Raw genomic sequence first — 15421 nt, 5'->3', positions numbered from 1 at the left:
AAAGGGTAATTAATCAAAACAAACCCACATGGGCAAAGCTTAAAGATATTGATAAAGTGATGATCGATGATCACACCGTACGTGCATCCGATCTGACGAATGTGATAAGTTGTAAGGGAGTGAGTATTTATACAATATATCATCTTCTGCATGCAAGTACAACAAGTCGTAGAACAGTGATACGCATTAAGTGAATACGTGTTTGAATTTTATGAATCTCTCTCTCTCTCTCTCTCTCAAGAATCTGAATAATTATTTGGCAAAATTTGAAGTAGCCATAGTGGGAAGCAGATTTGCTTTGACAGGAGAGTCGTGGGGTTGTCTTGGTTGTCAAGACTCAAGAAAAAAGCTAAAGTAGCTAGGAATTTATTGATCGATGAATAAAATTAAATAAGGGCCCCCATGCACACCATGCTGTCGATCCCCCTACCTTCCGTATATATAAAGACCCCATTCATGTCTTCATTCTTTAACTTAGAAATTTATTATTTCATATAGAGGTAGGTAGGTAGCGAGGTCATGGACAAGAAAAGATCATCATCATCATCATCATCAGTAGTGACATGGAAACCAGCTGCAGCAAATGCAAATACACAGGCGCCCAAGAAGAACTTGTGGACGCCAGAGGAGGACTTGATTCTAAAAAAATACGTGGAAACTCATGGTGAAGGCAATTGGGCCACTATGTCCCAGCGATCAGGTACTTCCTCTTACTTACTTGCCAATCAATTCATTTCTCATAGTCATACAAACACAAACAATTAAACACATGCACATACATACGCATATATAAAATATATGATATGCATGCAGGTCTGATGAGGAGTGGAAAGAGCTGTAGGCTGAGATGGAAGAATTACCTGAGACCCAACATAAAACGTGGACACATGTCCCAAGAGGAGCAAGACCTCATTATCCGAATGCATAAGCTTCTTGGCAATCGGTCAGTTATATTTAATCTTTAATCATCATCAAAACAATTAATTGACCTACGTACTTAATTACCTATATATATTTGTAGATGGTCACTGAATTGCTGGGAGGCTTCCTGGTCGAACGGATAATGAAGTGAAGAACTACTGGAATACCCATTTGAACAAGATGAGCTGCCCAGCTGCACCCAAAAGAAAAAGTAGCCATTTGAACAAGATCGTCACTAATAAGAAGAAAAAGAACAAAATCAGCAGCAGCACCATCACCACCACTTGTACTGATCGTACTGATGATGATCATGATCAAATTCAGAAGAAAGACGCCATTGACTTTGATCATGATCATCGCCAGGAACCAAACGGATCAAACCTTACTTCCAGTGCCAGCTGTTACTACAATGACATTAATGACATGGTAGAATCTCCAATATTCACATCGCACCACGACTGCCTGCAGTACCTGCCTACAAACTTGAACGCAGCATTTCTGTTTGATCACGATGAGCCTTTCATCGCCGCCGACGCCGCCTCCTCTTCCTCCTATTTGGATTCTTTTCTTTTCTTTGAAGCATTTGGATCGTCTGCTGCTGCTACTGCGGCTGACATGGAATCAGTTTTGCCATTAGCGTGTGCTGATCATCATCTAGGTTGGTGATATATTAATTGAAGCTGCCCGACCCTCCTCATCTCTTCATCTCCTCTTCTCCTCATCACCTCATCTCCTCTTCTCCTTATCTCCTCATCATAATTTAATTAAATAAGAGCACTTGTATACTTGGGAGTAGAATCTGTTTTTTTTAAAATGCAAACAATATATTAACGAGGCAGAGCTTCGCACAAAATCTGAATCAAACAGAACAGTCCTCTATTTTTCTTTGGCAAAATCATACACCTAACATGTACGATGTACCCCAGGCAGGCAGGCTCGGTAGAGTTGAATTACCCACACATCACATGGATGAAATTAAAAAGGAATTCGAGGCCTTCGAGCTTTGATTTCTCTCAACTAATGAATCAACTTTTCAACTCGACTCGTAGTCGTATGATACAAAACTTCACAGTTGACTTGACTCAATGTCAATAGTAATACTCACAACAAATCACAAGTAAATCCGGTACTGAATTAATAATAAATAATAAAAATTTGGCCAATTGATGATTGTATCATAAGAATTGACATGATATATTGTAAAATCACTGATGCAGGTAAACCGACAAATACGAAAAATAAGCAAATTGTCTAAAGCAAAGTTTGATTTCTATGTCCAAGTTTAAAGTTGATAAATCCAATCCTTTCCTCCCTGGAATGGGAATTGGGAATACATTCATTTACAAAACGTCGTCTAGTTCCTGTTGCGGATACAATAATAAACCATAATCATCAACAGGCAATGAGGGTGGAGTTCCAGGTGGAATGCACGCAGCACCATTCTCACCAGCACATATACACAGAGCCTCCGCATCCCTCACAACTGCATCAAGATCTATATGACCACTCAGCTCATTAATGAACTTCAATAGAGTGTCAAAGTCCATCTGCTCCCCGATTATCTTACTACGGTGTCGCTTCAATATCGCAACACACACATACAGGTGCAGGTGCTCAGACGGATAATGTGCCCACAATACCTCCCACAACCGCATTGTTTTGTCAAATTCAAACTCCCTAAAGATATGTGATGAAACTCTATTAGGAAACAGGGAGCAAAAGTAAAATACAGTAACATTGTGTAGTAATGATCAACTATACAGTAACCCCCCCAAGCATATACATACACATGTACATTGATTAAACAGAATGCGGAACACTAAATAATCAACTAGTAGATCAAGGAACCAGACCTTTTAAATTGTATTAGAACCCAGCGGAAACAAAAGAAGTAATTCAAGCAGTCATGCTGTGTAAAGTGATTGTGCAGCGGAATGTCTAACAACTCCACCAACTGCAACAACAATGATTTAGAATTAATTAAAAACACAGAACTACTATTGCTGCCTGGCAAAACAAATGTAAGGTAAATAGAGGACCAAGCCACCAAATCTTCACGTCTAATAACTGGCATTAAAGTTTTGCTACACAATTTATGCAGATTGCTTGTTGTGCTATCCAATGTTTCCATCACATAATATGATGGCATGTACGAGAGAGAGAGAGAGAGAGAGAGAGAGAGAGAGAGAGAGACCTTAGTTATTGCAAAAAGTTGAGAGTGCATGCCATTTTGGTCCCGGTTAAAATTGGGCCCAAGACGCTCCATCAGTGAAACAAAACACCAAAATGTGTCTGACTCATCCTCCATTACAAACAATATTGGGGACAGAAGATCACTCATGCCCTGCAAGACAAAAGAAAGATATATATACATAACGAATACAAGGAACACAGAAGCTCTGATTGAACTGGGCTATGAAGTAACATATTACGACAACTAACAATTAGGAGTTCATTATTTAAAACATCACCACAAGAGACAGGAAGATGATCAACACAATATATCATGAACTATCCAAACCACATTTTGATGATAACATTGTACAATGGTATTTTACTTCAGCTTATTGTGTTTTGCATAAATGTAAAGAAATTCTATGCAGCCAACTGCAGCAAGAATCCACTGGGCACAAGAAGTAATCACCTGACAGTAACCAAGATCAAAGTTGTAAAATGAGTATGTTAACAGTATATCACGTAACAGGTTCACATTTGGATTATCGTCACCATCATAGAAGGAGAGAGATCTGTCAGTCCTTACCTTAAGAAAATTAGAACACAGTTAACAGTTTGACTTAAAAACTGTACTGTTAATTCATACGTGAAATGAAAGATCAAAATAAATTCTGCAAGTTTCATGATACCACATCTTTCTCAATCAGGCCTTTTCTCTCCCTGAATTTTGTAAATCGTTTGGCCTGCTCTGGGGAGATACTCTGCAGAGGAAAATACAAATACATATGTTACGCCACCTAATCAAGCTACTCATGAAAGTTGTGATGTTTGTGCGTGAGAGAGAGAGAGAGATGAGAGAGTGTGTGTGTGTGTGCATCAGTGGATAAAATTACAATAATGCTATTACATACCTGCCATTGCTTCTTTATGGTCTCAAACTCTGACTTCTTAACGGCCCTAAGGTATAACCTCTCAGCCTCTGTTGAATCATATGCATGGTATCCCAACAAGAACGGCCAGACCTAAATCATAATTAAGAATACTAATAAGAAAATGCATAATAAATAAAAAATCACTTAGCTCATAATACCCAACATACAACAGTATACGAACCTCTTTTCGTAATTCATGCTCAACTCCCCCATAAAATATTCTCTTTCGTAAAGCTTCAGAGTCCATGATCCTCCCTTCATAATCCAAGAAGGTTTTCCACTGCAAAAATAAGTGAAACTTAAACAAAGCAATATGATAATATGCACACATTTCTAGCAGAAATAGCCCAAAGGCATGGAATCAATGGGACATTTTAGATATTCACAACAAAAGTTGCACAAGGAAATCTGTAAAAATGGAAACAACCAATTTCACATGGGCCTGGTTTATTTAATTTTGATAGATACTACATTGGTTCTAATCTGAAAACATGATCCCAACCTCCAATTGGTTAAGGTCTGGCTTTAAGCATTCAAACCAAATCTCATAAGTAATGGGAACCTGATACCCAGGTTAAAATTGTCAATGTGGCATCAATAGACTTTTAAAAAATACAATATGCAGCACATCATGGAATTCCAAAAAGTAGAACACATCACATATATTACTAGTGAAACCAACTCTAGTAAATTTATGCAGGAACATCATAAATCTGCAAGACTTGCAATCAATTTCAGGAAACTAACTCACATCATACCTCCCAGATATGTATGGCTAATAGAGATAGTATCATAAAGTTAGCACAGACCTTATCTTCTAAAAGAAAATCCATTACCTCATCAGAGCCCAAAGGTGCCTGCCGTGGTTTTCCCCATACCAGTGATACTTTATCAAACTGCGGAGTTGAAAAAAGATAGTGATTACACTGGGCATGATAATTAGAAGGACATTGTATGCTAGACTAAACTTTAATTACATCTTAAAACCCCATTTTAACTGTGAACTTCTATTGAACACCAAGCCAGAAAAATTCATTGAGTCCATTTATGACTTGATAACACATTGATTGCAACAATTTTTCCCAAATTGCATTAATTAACTTGATAGAATAGAAGAATTACCTCCAGTGAATCTGGGGGAACAGGACTTTTATCAGGGACTTTGTTTGAATCATTAGATGCCTTCTGAGGATAATCAATGGGGGACAGGTTATTACTTCTCCTTTCTATAGCACCATATCCATTACTATGATTATCACGGAAGAGTTGTGAAGTTGTTTCCCGAGCAAATTTGGTCACAAGAGAGAACTTCTCCAACACTTGAATTGAAAGATCTCGTGCAGGATCATGAACCCTTTGTCTTTGCCTCTCGTTGTATTGAGCACTGCTTATACTTCCTTCATAAACATCCCCACTTGTTCTCTCCTGGTTTTCATCCGAAGAGGTCTCGCCAACTGAGACAGATGTAGATTGTCCACTTGCAACAGAAAGAGCCCTAGGCAACTCCAAAGATGATAGAGTTCTCTGAAGAAACCAATAAATCATAAGAAAACATTGCAGTTTCCAGCTTGGCAGTAACATCAAGAAGACCATAGTTGACAAGACACAAAGAGCAGAACAATTCCACCTTTCAGTTTGGTCAGACTTCACATTATTACGAGGTTAAGCCATAAAACATATGAAGAGCATCATGTTATTATGTCAACAAAACAGCGTTACTGGAAATAGATGATAGGAGAGACTAGGGAGTGGGCAAGCCGGTTAATGTTTAATGAAAGCATGATATGCATTTAAGAAATTCTCTTATTACACTTCCATCATTTTTAATATAAGTCGGATCATTATCCACAGAGAGGGAAATAGATGTTCCATTGTGATGCAGGACAATTTTGCAGCACAAAAATATTATGTATCTATCAACTAACGAAAAATGACTGCCTTATAATAATTGTTGTGTGCTAAGTGCATGCAGAAAAAAAATTGTTGGTACAAAGTATATAGTAATATAAAATGACATTCATCTTGAAGGAGAGGTTTCATTAGCTCAAACAATGCATACCTGGAGAGGATTTTGAAAATCATTAACCAGAAATACATTTGCATCATCAGCTGACCTGGAAATGTTAAACAGAATAAAAATTCGAACTATGGTGGAATAAACCTACAGTTGGAACACCACTTATGTGCAAAATGGCATACCAGTACTACAAACTAAGCACAAAGATATCTCCATCTTATGCGCACGCGCACACAACACACGCTTGCATAAGCATTAACAATACTTCATTCTGAATTGAAGCTCCACATAAACCTTTCCTTATGGATAAAAATTTAATTCCAAGTTCCAATATATGGACTTCTATCTATTTTTAACTTGCGATGGAGAAACCAAGATCAGAACAGATAAATATAACGTCTATTAACAATAACCAACCTCACAATAAAAACATGTTGCTTTATTGTAGCAAGAAACTCTTTGACTCCTCCATTGTAGAAGTACAGAGGAGGAAACGCAAGTCCTGAAAAATACTTCCTTTCAGACCACATATACAAATATAAACAAAACATCATACAAGAGTATACAGCTTTAGATATAAGCCTAAATAAACCAACCAGCAGAAGATAGGTACCTAGCTGCAGAAATAGTAAATTGATGCAATATTAAGAAAAACATGACGAGATACAGTGAAGCTAAAACTAATTTGCAATAAAAGAAAAAACCAAGATGATACACATTCCATGCCTTTTCTTTCCTTTAAGCTTAGATCATGTACAAGATTTGTCAGCATATCTAGTTGATTTCTTGAATTGTATGCGCAAATTGTTCTTACACAGTAAGATAATATCTAAAATTCTTTAGTTTTTCCTTTTAGATTGAAATATCTGAAATAAGTGTTGGGCTATGAAAAAATTCTGATATTATAAAATGTAATTGGAGTCTTGTAACATAATATGATTTGACTTCTCTACTTAATATATCTACTTCCATATTGGTCATACGGATTGGGATCACACCACATTGGGAACATTGGGCACACCAACTAGGCAACCGTTGTGGCTTACCCTCTAAATAGTAAGTATATATCATGTACACAAGCTCCTGAAGAGATTATTCCAATTACTTATTGCACGAGCAAGATTGTCTACTAAAGCAACCAAACAAACAGTAGCCAACACCATATACAATTAGGCCTTAAAAATCATGTGCAGGTTGTTTTACCTGTAGACAAAACGACAATAATGTACTGCCATCCAAGCGCCGGAGTGTGGCGACGAATGGACCGAACCTCCGTTAATGGCACTGCTCTTATGGTATAAAGATTCCTATCTGCACCACCACAAGCACAAACCACGAGTCAAGAAAAAGGAAAAAGAAACAAAAACATTAATAAATTAACTAAAATTAAAATTCTAAACTCTAAAAATTAGCTTCGGAACCTCTCTCAGTCAGCCTAGCATTCGAGTTTTGCCCTTTGTATGGAATCCATGTCTACAAATTACAGCGAACCAAACACGTTAATAATTCTTTAAAATATTAACAAATACACTAGTAATCAAACGATCAAGATTAATTTAATTGATTAATTAATTAATTAATATTACCATGAATAGAGAAGAGCCTTGCTTGATTAGCCTTAATCTTCCACTAATCCTCTCCGAGGCAAACTGAGTTGGGTGGATGGTAACATTATCTTTCAAGTAAACCACCTCGGCGCCATCGTGCTCGCTCGACGAGCTGTGTTTCCCACTATCGCTTCGCATCATGCTCGCCGAGCCCTAAACCAAATAAATCCTAATTAATTATCGTAAAGAACTCCCAAATGATGAAATTAAAGTTTGCGTTTCCGCATAAATGCTTACGTGTTGCTGTGACGCAGCGTAATCGGCGTCGTCGGAGAGATCGTGAAGCTCGGGTTCTTGCATCGCTTACGATTTGCAGAAAGATAGAAGGAGAGAGAGAGAGAGAGAGAGAGAGAGAAGAGACGGAGGATATGGTGCTTTTTTCCTTAGTGGCCAAGGCAGTGGGGTCACCGTGGAGAATTTTTATGGCGTGGTGTGTACACGTAAGCGGTATGGCTCGTCCGCGTAACGAGGTCGCCTCCTTTTGAGATAGCTTGGGCCTTTATCAGGTGTGAAATTGTTGTATGCATCTGATAGGATTTCTGCCGTTGGTTTTGGAAACGGTCGCTTGATTTGCATTGTGTGACGGAAATGAAATGATTTGCTTTCTTTATCAATAGGTTTTGCAAATTGGTTAATATTAATATTCACGTGTATTAAAAAGAAAATTAATTAATACTCACATTACGTATACCAAAGCCCAACAAAAATTCACAACATGAAATGCACCAACTTTGCGCAGAAGTAAAAGAATTTGTTGGGCCAAGCCCAACAGAGATTGTCACTCACACATTTCGGGCAAGTTTTGAGGACCACACTTTTTTTGGTTATGATCCTAAATAGGGGTATAAAATTATAGAATACAATAATACTATAAGTATTTATTCAAAATTTATTTATACAGTCAACAATATTTTATTATTTTTTCCAACAAATAACGATAAAATTTGAACTCAATACATTTTTTCAATAAAATGGAAGCTTAGTTGTTGTTAGACCAAATGATTATAGCTTATTTTATCTTATTATCATAAGTAATTAGGTTCAATCTCGATCAAATATAAGTGAATGAATTAAATGTAATTTTGTTAAATTAAATGTTGGTGGTGTGATTAACTTGCAGTTTAGTGTTAAGGGCTTGGGGGTGGTCATTTGAGATGGAAATGGTGATTTACTCTTAGCTGCTTCAAAGGGTTTACACGAAATGTTTTCTCCCAAATCAACGGAGCTTTTTGCTCCTATTTTGGGGAAGTCATATGGGCTCCGTTTTGTTCTTTTGGAAATGAGTAATGCTATTTAGACACATAACATTAATCACCTTAACTGACCACATTATGTGGCAACTGATGTGTTATATCATGTCAATTAATAAATGTCGCCATATCAATTAAAAAATCATAGCATTCCTAATGAGTGGCCTCATGTCAACATTTATTAATTGACATTGCGACATTCATTAATCAACATGGCATGACATATCAGTTGCTACATAAGGTGGTCAATGTTGTGTGTCCAAATAACATTACTCTTTGGGAATTGATGCAAAAGAGGTTATTTCAAGCCTTTTTGAGGGTGTTAGAATATTGAGGTTGTCTTAATAGATGAAGCAAGAAGCCTTTTTAATTTTTTTTAGTACTCTCCTATGTCAGTTTATCCATTGTGAGTGTAATCAAACATCACATTTTTTGGCAAAGCATACGCTTGTGTCTTTAGAATTTCATGTATGGATGGAGGATAGCCCTTTGTGGCTCCCTGATGTACTAGCTATTCACAAGTTATCTACTTAAATATAAGTGAATAAAACACGGCATCACATTAGCTTATATCGAACATTTTAATTTTGATTTAAATAAATTAAAAGAAAATAGATAAGTTGCAATTCCAGTAATTTTTAAAATAAAAAAAAATTGCAATGTACTAGACCCGTTAACGTGTTTAGTATATTATTGAAATTGTTTAGATACAAATAGACAATAAATAAATATTCACTCAAGCAATAACCTCCTATGGTTAAAATTAAATTTATTATAAAAGAAACAACTCACATCATTATGCATGTACATCTAACCATCATACATGCTATGCATGTGCTCTATATTGCACGGATGTGCTGAAACAGTAAGGACTAAAGGAGTGGAGAGAAGGTCGAGATTAAAAATTTATGTTAAATTACTATGTCACCCTTATTGTTTAACTCCCCTTGTATTGTGTAGAAGATGGATATAACTGTCTTTTTAATCTATTGGTTTGAAAAAGAAAGTTGTCTTTTGAATATGGGCATGTTTGATCAGTTGGATTATGTAGTTGGTAATCCCAGCGAGATGTTTGGTGTTCTAAAAATAACATTAATTGGATCCCTTAGTATCAAACACATTATTTGATTAGTGTTATTATTTTGGCTAATTCATTATTTTCAATTCAATGTAATCGAATGCAATCCAATTTTACTTTATAATCCAATGCAATTTAATTATACCTTATAATCCAATGCAATCCAATAATACTTTATATAAGTTATAATCCGATTCAATCCTAATTACCAAATATGACCATATTATAGATTATAAGTATGATTACTCCCTAATTTTTATTGGTAAAGCTATTATTTTTATTTTTATTAGTTAGTATAAAAAATTTCTATAAATATTTTTACGCCGAAGAATCATCATTCCTTCCTCAAGTATTCCCTCCCCTCTATCCTCTCTCTCCTCTCGCTCTCTCTCTCTCTAGGCTATATATAGTTGTTTACGCTCTCACTGCCCACTGCGTCAAAAAAGCTACTCAAAAGCTTCCTTTTCAATATCAAAAGTTTTAACAGTGAGAGTCTGCGAGTCTGTGACTGTGAGAAAGAAAGGGCGTGTTTGGTTGGCCATGGACGCGGAAAGCAACCAGAAATTACCAGTCTCTAGCTCTTCGGAGAGCCAAGAGAGGCTTAAGAAAGGCCCCAAAATGACCAGGAAAGGAGCTTATGCTGCCATTTCCTACATGGCTTCCGCAGGTTCCTTTCTCTTATATATTCTCCATTGCCCATGCCAGCTTCTTCTACCTTGTCTCTTTTTGTTCTTTTCAGCACTAATGCCTGTATGATCGGTGTGCCATTTTTTTTCATTTTTTTTCTTGTATGGTTTGCTCTGTTTGGTTGATCAGAAAAGAAAGGAAAAGAAAAGAGTTTTGGAATTTAAAAAGATTTCGGTTTTTTTAATTTTCTTATTGATATGATTAACATAATAATTACTGCTAGGCTGAGTGAGGAAGTGTATTTTGTTTCCTTGGATAAAAAATACATTATATTTGTTTATACAGCATTGTATACAGTGACGTATATATGTACATTTGGTTTGGGCTAAAATTGTATACAGTGAATAGGCAAAGGTTAGGACATAACTGGGAGAGGATTTGTGGGGTAGTTATTGACTAAAGGATCTTTGAAGAGATAATGCGGTGGGGGCCTTGGAAGGCAGAAGGAACTTATGGTGGACGCATTGATGTGGTCAATTCCATAAATAATGGAGCAGTGAGTCAGTGACAGTGAAGGGACAGAGGAGAATTTCTGGTCGTTGTAAGCATAGACAAAGAATTAGAAGTAAGTTTAACTTTTGCACGGCCATTGTTGAAGATAAGAGCATGCCTGTGATCTGGTGAGATGGTATGGTAGGAACTGGTAGTGGGTGGTGTTGTTGAATTATGCAGATATACTTTTGACTGGAAGGTTTTGAAATATGTAGGACTCAGACAAACAAAGGACTGTTGATGAGATAAGAATAATTGAAAACGAATAACTGTTAATGCTCTGTTTTTACCTGCTTATACTTGTTTTTCTTTAATGGGGTTTTCAGCATTGCTCTCTCAGTGGTATGTGATGTCAGAAGTGCACTGGTCGCAATTGTTTGTGTCTAGTTTCTGTTACCTACCTTTCAAATTTCAATGTATTGGTCAATAATTGTTCATGAAGGCAGCTATTCATTCTGCAGTTCTCTTGATAATGTTCAACAAAGCAGCCCTGTCTTCATACAATTTCCCATCTACAAATGTCATCACACTTTTCCAGGTAGCATATTTGCTAATTAAGTTGGTTTTTTTTTATGACTTTTCCAGGTAGCACATTAGCTAATTGAATGGTACCCTCTTTCTTTTTCAGATGCTATCATCATGTACATTGCTGTATGCAATGAAATGTTGGAAGATTATTTCTTTCACAACTGAACCACAGATCACTACAAACAATCCAGTAACTCTGGTACCATTTAAGACGTTGGTTCACACTCTTCCTCTTGCAATATCCTATTTGCTTTATATGGTAGGTATAGTATGGATAATCTTTCACATTTTTTGGCTATACATTATATACCAGTTTCCTTCTAATGATGGATATCTATAATTCTTATGGTGAAAGTTGGTTACAATGGCATCAGTGCGTGGTATAAATGTTCCAATGTACACCACCCTCAGACGGACTACAGTTGCTTTTACAATGATTGTTGAGTATATTTTGACAAGGCAGAAACATTCATATCCTGTTGTGGGCAGGTACGCAATCATTTACTTTTCCCTAATAGTTTTGTGATTAGTGCTGTGTTGCTAACACCTTTAATGGAATGCATCCAAGGACTTCATCAGTGTCGGGATAATTATACTTGGTGCAGTTGTTGCCGGAGCTCGGGATTTGTCATTTGATGCCTATAGTTATGGTGTTGTTTTTGTTGCAAACATCTGTACAGCAATATATCTTGCTTCTATAGCTCATATTGGTAGTATCTTCGTTCTTGTGTCATCTTATGCCTCATTTATTTATGCGAGACTTGGGTATATATTAGGTAATATTATTAATACATAATATGTTTCAATCATGCAGGTAAGTCCAGTGGTCTTAGTACCTTTGGCCTAATGTGGTGCAACGGTGAGATAAGTCCTAACTGAAATTTATATGTTCACCTTGAGGTTCATTTTTCCATGCAAAATGTACTCTGGTTGAACTAACTTTATATAGAAATCTGTTTTCTGTATTGTTGTAGGAATAATATGTGGACCAATCTTGCTGTTTTGGACCTCAATCAGTGGTGAACTAGGAAGGATGATAAACTTCCCGTATTTATTCTCCCATGGGTTTCAGGTGCTCCCCTTTCATGAGAAGAATTGTCATTCTGATAGTACAACCACCAGTATTCTTCAAATTCTTCACTGTTTGCTATATATATACTCACTCACTCACTCTCTCTCTCTCTCTCTCTCTCTCTCTCTATATATATATATATATATATATATTCTGTATGGTAATTATGTTGGTGATTTTACATTGCCTCTACGTCTTCAAATTCAAACTGGTTGTTAATGTTCTCGTTCATAATGAGCCAGACATGTTTCTGTTACTTGGTATTGTTAACTTACTCTCAAGCCGGTCAACATGTCTGTCTCCTGGTTGGTCTGGTGCTTAAGCACAAAAAACATTAAACGGAATTCTAGTTTCTCATAAAAAAGAGAGCAGTATTTTAGGCTCTAGCTGCTCCATACAACCCTTGTCCTTGCAGCACTTGGAAAGTTTTCTTATTAATACATGTCGATATGTAATTCCACTTTGATTTCATTAGCCTACAACCTTCTCCAACAACTCCTTGTTAGCGAGTTCATAATATGTGACAGAAATTTGTGAGTGTCCGATTTCTTTAAAACTTGTGCTTCTATTTTTTCTTATCCATCAACTCACTCATTTTGGTATCCTCTTTTGAGTACTTTGTATCAATATCTGGGTCGGATGCATCCTGTAGTTCCTCTGTAACTAGCTTATGATTAACTACAGTCCTTTCTCGAAGAAATATTAGATTGGTTCCAGAAAACTACCTTTTATCTATATTTACTTTGTTTTCCTTTACTAGAGAGCACTGCATATATCTGCCATTGCCATCATTGGAATTTTTTACATGTGTGAGTTGAACTTTCTGAATTGGAATGTTTTGCAGGCTGTGATGCTTTTTTCCTGTGTTATGGCTTTTTCAATAAATTATTGCGTATTTTGGAATACAACACTCAATTCAGCTCTCACGCAGACAATTTGTGGTAATTTGAAGGTGTGTAACTCTGTTCGGAACTTTTGCCACCCTGACCATGCCGACAATTCAAGTCTTGGTCATGTCATATTGATATCATCATAGAGTTGTGTTCTCTTGAAAATGCCGCATTGCTGTTGAGTGTAGAATGTCAAGTCAAGTGGCTTCCATGTGGTTGTCACCTTTAGGTCAAAAATTCACCAATATAATATTTCTGCAACATCATTTCTTGTTCAATTAAAAAAGAGATATTTAGTCATATACTCATTTTTAGCACTAATAATATAGATAAACCCTACATCATTTAATTTCTATAAACAAATCCAAAAAAAACCCAAAAAATGACAGCTGGTCCTATTGAATTTAATTTTGATTATAAAATTACTTTGATGCCCTATTGAGTGTTTTGGGTTTTTTATGAGGTTTTGGGGTCGGATTTGTTTTAAGAGATCAATGACAGTTTTGTAATTTAAAAGAGGTTAAAAGTCTTTTGTTATGTTGTAAATGGGCTTTGGGTGTGTTTCTAAAGTCCATTTCATATATGATTTTTTTTATAATTTAGACTCATATATTTGGTATAATAATGAATCTCCTATTAAAAAACCCATAGAGGTGATGGCCCAAACGATACCGGCTGAGTGAGCCACACCCTGTCAGTTTTCCCAATGATCCATCAAATTGTTTCAAAACTATCCCAGAAGTTTGACAAACATAGAGCACAAGATGGTGAGAATTTTCAAGTGGTATTCAATTATTCAAGGGGCAGACCTTGTTCAATTTTCAATTTGCTACTCCAAACTGCTGGACTTGATATCAGCATTTAGTTGTTTACCACGAACTGACCAAAAGGATAGGCAAATTTCTAGTTTTGTGATAGTTTTATCATATGCATGCTACTATTGTCTCTCATCAATCGCAGCTCATCCCTGTACATGCTATTTTAGGATCTTTTTACAGTTGGACTTGGCTGGTTACTGTTTGGTGGGCTCCCGTTTGATTTGGTAAGCATAAACTCCCATTAGCCTGAAATTCCAGCAATGCTCATTACTGACAGTCAATATTTTGCTTGCTTTTCACGTGAACTACTGCCCTGCTTTACCTCAAGTTGAATGTTGCTGGCCAATCTCTTGGTTTTCTTGGGTCCTGTTTATACGCTTACTGTAAACTCCGAGGGAAATAAGAAGCAAGCATGGCTGGCTGGTTGGCTGCATCAAGTCTTTCCTTGATAGAAGAGGTAAAGTGCTCCAATGACTGGGAATGGCTGCCTGCATCAAAATTTGATTTGTATCCTCATGAGGAGGTTTCTTAATGAAAAATAAATATAGTGTCTTTATTAGCTACTCTCAAAAGATTAAAATTTTATCAAATATTTGCACAAGTTCTGATTTCACCTAATTAAGGTCCCAAAGTAAAGACAATGTTGTCATTGGAAAGAACCAGCCAGTAGCAATTTGTTAATTAAGTAGATTTAACGTCTCATTGGAATAATTTAGACACAATTTTTATTGACGGACAGGAACTTGTAGTCTTTTACACACTTTTGAACAGAGAAAAAGGCTCTCTTGTTCTTAAAGTTGTGAGGGGTTCTGAGAATTTGCAGAGCCTAGTGGTTTCCATATTTTGTACAATGACGTTAGTGAAGAGCTTTAATCAGTGAGGTATAGGTCGGTCGTGCAACAAATGAATGGCTCGACAGGGATGGCTCAACTCAGCCTCAGGTGATGAGCTTTT

The 15421-nt window shown here is 36.4% G+C and overlaps 2 protein-coding genes and 1 pseudogene across 5 annotated transcripts; 2 read left to right on the top strand and 1 right to left on the bottom strand.

Moving 5' to 3' along the window:
- Positions 1–464: 464 nt before the first annotated feature.
- LOC103341107 (uncharacterized) lies at positions 465–1759 on the top strand (annotated as a pseudogene). Its single transcript, XR_016122568.1, has 3 exons — positions 465–700; positions 814–943; positions 1022–1759. The product of XR_016122568.1 is annotated as an uncharacterized LOC103341107 (transcript).
- Positions 1760–2168: 409 nt separating this feature from the next.
- On the bottom strand, positions 2169–8108 carry LOC103341108 (RabGAP/TBC domain-containing protein). 2 transcript variants are annotated; one of them, XM_008244586.2, is made up of 15 exons: positions 7890–8108; positions 7632–7805; positions 7467–7518; positions 7249–7356; positions 6463–6547; positions 6088–6142; positions 5151–5552; positions 4865–4924; positions 4210–4308; positions 4008–4118; positions 3786–3857; positions 3566–3682; positions 3116–3265; positions 2775–2875; positions 2169–2598 (listed from the first exon to the last, which is right to left on the bottom strand). In XM_008244586.2, exons 1-15 carry the CDS (start codon positions 7950–7952, stop codon positions 2262–2264), a joined length of 1986 nt encoding a protein of 661 aa, XP_008242808.1. In that variant the 5' UTR covers positions 7953–8108; the 3' UTR covers positions 2169–2261. The 2 variants fall into 2 exon arrangements, with proteins under 2 accessions (XP_008242808.1, XP_088898537.1); XM_089042411.1 differs by lacking the exon at positions 3566–3682.
- Positions 8109–10321: 2213 nt separating this feature from the next.
- On the top strand, positions 10322–15085 carry LOC103341109 (UDP-N-acetylglucosamine transporter UGNT1-like). 2 transcript variants are annotated; one of them, XM_008244587.2, is made up of 10 exons: positions 10322–10647; positions 11621–11697; positions 11788–11946; positions 12043–12176; positions 12267–12397; positions 12502–12546; positions 12662–12759; positions 13604–13711; positions 14635–14691; positions 14796–15085. In XM_008244587.2, the coding sequence occupies exons 1-10, from the start codon at positions 10521–10523 to the stop codon at positions 14868–14870; spliced, it is 1011 nt and encodes a 336-aa protein (XP_008242809.2). In that variant the 5' UTR covers positions 10322–10520; the 3' UTR covers positions 14871–15085. The 2 variants fall into 2 exon arrangements, with proteins under 2 accessions (XP_008242809.2, XP_088898535.1); XM_089042409.1 differs by lacking the exon at positions 10322–10647 and adding an exon at positions 11312–11501.
- Positions 15086–15421: the final 336 nt, after the last annotated feature.

The sequence above is a fragment of the Prunus mume genome, linkage group LG8 (genome assembly GCF_029339155.1).
Source record: "Prunus mume cultivar Tortuosa linkage group LG8, ASM2933915v1, whole genome shotgun sequence".
NCBI lineage: Eukaryota > Viridiplantae > Streptophyta > Magnoliopsida > Rosales > Rosaceae > Prunus > Prunus mume.
This window is presented reverse-complemented; position numbering and strand designations above follow the sequence as displayed.

Coding starts and splice junctions, on each gene's coding strand:
- LOC103341108 (XM_008244586.2), bottom strand. CDS start 7,952: ATGCAAGAACCCGAGCTTCACGATCTCTCCGACGACGCCGATTACGCT. Junction 4,119..4,209: donor AGCATGAATTACGAAAAGAG/GTTCGTATACTG, acceptor ATTATGATTTAG/GTCTGGCCGTTCTTGTTGGG. Junction 2,599..2,774: donor GTTCTAATACAATTTAAAAG/GTCTGGTTCCTT, acceptor ACATATCTTTAG/GGAGTTTGAATTTGACAAAA.
- LOC103341109 (XM_008244587.2), top strand. CDS start 10,521: ATGGACGCGGAAAGCAACCAGAAATTACCAGTCTCTAGCTCTTCGGAG. Junction 12,398..12,501: donor TGCTTCTATAGCTCATATTG/GTAGTATCTTCG, acceptor TCAATCATGCAG/GTAAGTCCAGTGGTCTTAGT. Junction 13,712..14,634: donor CAATTTGTGGTAATTTGAAG/GTGTGTAACTCT, acceptor ATGCTATTTTAG/GATCTTTTTACAGTTGGACT.